Source organism: Panthera onca, chromosome F2, assembly GCF_046562875.1.
Source record: "Panthera onca isolate mPanOnc1 chromosome F2, mPanOnc1 haplotype 2, whole genome shotgun sequence".
Taxonomy (NCBI): Eukaryota; Metazoa; Chordata; class Mammalia; order Carnivora; family Felidae; genus Panthera; species Panthera onca.
Genome location: NC_138356.1, coordinates 7,277,414 through 7,281,908, shown reverse-complemented (window position 1 = coordinate 7,281,908; position 4,495 = coordinate 7,277,414). Strand labels below are relative to the sequence as shown.

The 4,495-nt window shown below is 60.1% G+C and overlaps 1 protein-coding gene across 1 annotated transcript; it reads right to left on the bottom strand.

Moving 5' to 3' along the window:
* Positions 1–1,308: 1,308 nt before the first annotated feature.
* Positions 1,309–3,738, bottom strand: SOX17 (SRY-box transcription factor 17). The gene is made up of 2 exons (XM_060610536.3): positions 3,227–3,738; positions 1,309–2,620 (listed from the first exon to the last, which is right to left on the bottom strand). Exons 1-2 carry the CDS (start codon positions 3,531–3,533, stop codon positions 1,707–1,709), a joined length of 1,221 nt encoding a protein of 406 aa, XP_060466519.1. The 5' UTR covers positions 3,534–3,738; the 3' UTR covers positions 1,309–1,706.
* Between the last annotated feature and the right edge of the window lie 757 nt (positions 3,739–4,495).

Genomic DNA, 4,495 nt, shown 5'->3' with positions numbered 1-4,495 from the left:
CAGGGCCACTGCAGTCAGCCCTTACCTTGCCGCCCTGTGACTCAGTTTCTTCCCTAGAAGGGCAGGGCAGTGATACCCTAGGACTGTAGCTTTAGTTGTACTCTACCGACATGTCCTCCCTGGATCTCTCCAAAGTCTAAGCATTGCTGTGTCAGGGGGCGCCTGGGTGGTTGTCGGTTGGCTCCAACTTCGGCTCAAGTCATGATCTCACGGTTCCTGAGTTCGAGCCCCGCATCGGGGTCTGTGCTGACAGCTCCGGAGCCTGGAGCCTGCTTCAGATTCTGTCTCCCTCTCTCTGCCCCTCCCTCCCTTGCACTCTCTCTCAAAATTAAAATTTTTTTAATGTTTATTTACTTTTGAGACAGAGAGAGACAGAGGATGAACAGGGGAGGGTCACAGAGAGAGAGGGAGACACAGAATCTGAAACAGGGTCCGGGCTCTGAGTTGTCAGCACAGACCCCGATGCGGGGCTCGAACTCAGGAACCGTGAGATCATGACCTGAGCCACCCAGGCGCCCAGTCTCTCTCAAAATTAAATAAACATTAAAAAAAAGTTAAGATCACAATGCTAAATAAACTTTAAAAAGCGGGGGGGGGGGGCACTTTGGTTGCCCAATCTGTTAAGGGTCCCACTGGATCTTGGCTCAGGTCACGATCTCTGCATGACCTGAGCAGACCTTGGTGGGTCGCCAGCTGGGAGACTGCTTGGTATTCTCTCTGCCCCTCCCCCGCTCATACTCTTAAATAAACTTAAAACAAATTAAAGTCACAATGCCCATTTTCTTTGGATTCGTTCTTGTGACTCCTTCAGAGTATTTTTAATGCAGTAACACTACTTCCCAAGGTGTGGATGTGTGAAGACTGGCAAATTCAGTGTTGAGAGGGAGTGTGCAGGCTCTTGGTGACATGTAGACAAAGAAAACTTCAAAAACCTCTTTAGGCAGGTCTCAAGAGTCAACTAGAACACCAAAATTACTTGGATGTTCCCCTCTGGTGAAAGCGATATACTAGAAATTAAAATTCCTATGGTGTTAAGATTGACCATTACTTTTTAGAAGCTAAAATCACGGAAATGCAGAACATAGGCTCATGCCAGGAGGTTTTTGCCCTTGCCAAAACCAAAACCTTAGCTATCCAAACGTTCGTCTTTTAAGTTTCGTCCTTGAAGTCAGTTCTACCAAAAAAATGAGAAGGAGAAATTCGCAGGAGCTCCCGCTAGACATTGAACGTCATTAACATGTTCCCAACGCTGCCCATACTTAACATTCATCTCAAAAATTGGCTTTTGTGACAGAGGCACCAGCAGAGTGAAAAGGGATTCCAGATTTTATTTTTTTTTTTTTTGTAAAGATTGAGAAAACACACCCAAGGCAAAAGTGGTTTTGATCAATCGGTTTTCAGCAAACGGAGCAAGTTACTCGGGGACATACTCAAAACTGGTCCCCTCGAACTGGGAAACGGGGCTTTGACCAGGCAACTGTGGGCAACCAGAATCGGAACAAGTCTGAAAACAAACCTCACATTTTTCTCCAACCCCCCCACCCCCACCCCCACCGTTCAAGTGGCAGACAAAATAAATTACCATAAATTACGTGCCTAGGCAACTTAGAAACAAAACAGAACAACGTGAGGCTGAGGGTGTCCTCAGCTCCTCTGGGAAGTAACACTGCGCTTCTGGCCTGCAGGCTGGGTCGGATCGGGGGCCGTCAGACGTCGGGATAGTTGCAGTAATATACCGCAGAGCTGGCATCGGAAACCACCGAGGAGATGGCCCCGTGGCTGTCTGGGAGGGTCACGCTGGAGTCAGGCCCCTGGTAGGGGAGCCCCATCTCGGGCTTGCACACAAAGTGCAGATACTGTTCAAATTCCGTGCGGTCCACCTCCCCGAGGAGCTCGGCGGGCTGGCTCGGGTCCGCGCCGTCGCGGCAGGGCAGCGCCTCGGGAGGGGGCGACGGCTGCCCGGGGCCCGGCGGGGGCTGCGGGGGCTGCATGGGGAAGCCGCGCCCGCCGCCCGCCGCCGGCGAGCTAAGGGCGTTGTAGTACAGCTGCAGGGCGCTGGGGGGCGCCACGTGGCCCGGCAGGGCAGGGCCCGCCTGCTCCAGGCCGAGGCGGGAGTGCACGGGGCCGACGGGCGGCTCGGGGGGCCCCGCGTAGTCCGAGGCCTGCGGGTAGCTGTAGGGGCCGGCCGCCGGGCAGTCCCCGGGCAGCGGCGCGGCGAAGAAGGCCGGGTCGGGCTCCACGCCGTCCAGCGGGGACGTGTCCGGCGTGGGCAGCGGGTAGCCGTCGAGCGGGGGCGCGCCCAGTCCCTGGCAGTCGCGGTAGTGGGCGCCCAGGTGAGGCGGCAGCAGCGGCGGGCCCGCGGGGAAGCCCTGCTCGGGGAAGGGCAGGCCCAGGCCGTCCATGGCCACGCGGCCGCCCTCCGGGCCCAGCGAGGCGGCCTGCGTGTCGGCGAGGCCGTGCAGGAAGCCGCCCTCCACCCGCTTGAGTCGCTTCACCTGCTTGCGCCTGCGGGGCCGGTACTTGTAGTTGGGGTGGTCCTGCATGTGTTGCACGCGCAGCCGCTCGGCCTCCTCCACGAAGGGTCGCTTCTCCGCCAGCGTCAGCGCTTTCCACGACTTGCCTGCGTGGGCGCAGAAGCGGGGAGAGGGGCGCGGGGCTTACTCTCCGAGCTCCCGCTCCCGGGCCCTCGCCTGGCCCCACCTCTCCCCTCCGACCCCTACTTGTGCAGCTAGAGGGAGGAAGAGGTCGCGTGGAAGAGTGAGCGTCTGCGACCCCGGAGGCCGAGCGGAGCGCGAACCCTTGGGGAAGCCGGGAGAGCGCGCGTCCTCTAAAAGGGCATCCCTGCCTTCTTGTAGCCTCCTGGAAGCAGGGCCCTAGTTCACCCATCCCCGGGCTTTCACGGAACTGAAAACGTCCCCTCCCCGGGGAAGGGGTCGGGAACCGGCAGGACCAAGCCGGCTTGGCTCCTGGGATACCCTGGCCGCGGCCGGGACGCGCGGGGACGCCGCTTCCCCAGGGTCGTCGCGGCCGCGCCCCCGGTCACCCGGGTGACCCGGGCCCGGACGACAGAGAGACCGTTTGGAGGGTAGGGAGAGGGGCCTAGGCGGGAGGGGAGCCGACCCTGGCGGCCGCACACCACTGGCCCGGAGCGCCGGGCACGCGCCCTCCTGGGCTCAAGGAAGCGGCCCCGCGACTCGCTCCACCCTGGGTCCCGCGCTGGACTCACCCAGCATCTTGCTCAACTCGGCGTTGTGCAGGTCCGGGTTCTGCTGCGCCAGGCGCTTGCGCTCGTCCTTGGCCCACACCATGAAGGCGTTCATCGGCCGCCGGATGCGAGACTCGCCCTTGGCCCGGCCCGCCGCCCCGGCCGGCGCCCCGCTGCTCGCCGCCGCCTCGCCCTTCACCTTCATGTCCCCGAGGGGACTCAACGACTCGGCCCAGGGACAGGGGCCCAGCCCGGCCATCACCGCGGGCAGCGCGCTGCGGGGCTGGCTCTGGTCGTCACTGGCGTACCCCGCATCCGGGCTGCTCATGGCGCTCCAGCCCTGCCCCTCGCCCCACCACCCTCCGCCGGACACGCCGCCTCCCCCGACGCGGGGGAGGGGGTGGGAGCGTGGGACGCAGATGCCCGGCGGGCCGCTCCAGGCTCACGGGCCCGAGCCCGCTGCGACGTTGCAGGGCGGTCCCCAGCCCACCGCGCAGACCGCGTCCCCGCCGGCCAAGTGACACTGCGGGCGCCCCGGGCCCTTTTCTGCACTGATGTGGCCAATGGAGTGGCGGGGGCGGGCCGGGTGAGCGTCCTTAGGCCCACGCCCAGCCGGCCGCCGGAGTCCCAAGTCTCCGCTCAACCCCACGCCCTCCCTTTCCCCTCCCCCGGCCCCGCGCCCAAGGCTACACCTGCCCGCGGGAAAACTGGCTGAAGCCGGGCTCTGGCGCCACGTTCCCTGCGACTCGGGAAGAGGGACTCCTGAAACACCTTCTGGAATGTCCACTGCACCGCTGGGTAGAAGAACGTGGCCACGGCAGTTCGGATGAACAAACTGAGCTATTATGGAAGCTAGGGGTTTCAGTGCCGGGTGACCTCGCTATCTTCCAGGGGAACCCCGCGGGTGTCTTCTTCAAATGTTTTTATTGAATGTAGTAGGTACTGCTGATCATACGTTAAAAAGTTTATAAATAAATAAAAAGGTCCTCCCCAAGGACTCAACCTGCTTGCTGTGTTTATTACACTCAAAATGCTATGTCCGAGGTGAATTCTAATTGCTAAAACAAGATAAAATACGGAATGACATTCTGTAGCCAATATTCCGTCATCCCGAAGAATTCAAAACCTTTATTCATAACGATGAAGCAACCCTTGAAAATCTGTGCACGAAATGTACGAGAAACATAAAGGTTTTCTACGCGTTCGGTAAAAGAGGCAAATTGTGGTAACACTAGAGGCAATATGTATCTAAATGCCCGGCTTATGGAGCAAAGAGCACAGCAAAGTTGC

Excerpts from the sequence above, each read along its gene's own strand:
- SOX17 (XM_060610536.3), bottom strand. The coding sequence starts at position 3,533 with ATGAGCAGCCCGGATGCGGGGTACGCCAGTGACGACCAGAGCCAGCCC. Across the intron at positions 2,621-3,226 it reads CGAGTTGAGCAAGATGCTGG|GCAAGTCGTGGAAAGCGCTG; the intron begins GTGAGTCCAGCG and ends GCGCCCACGCAG.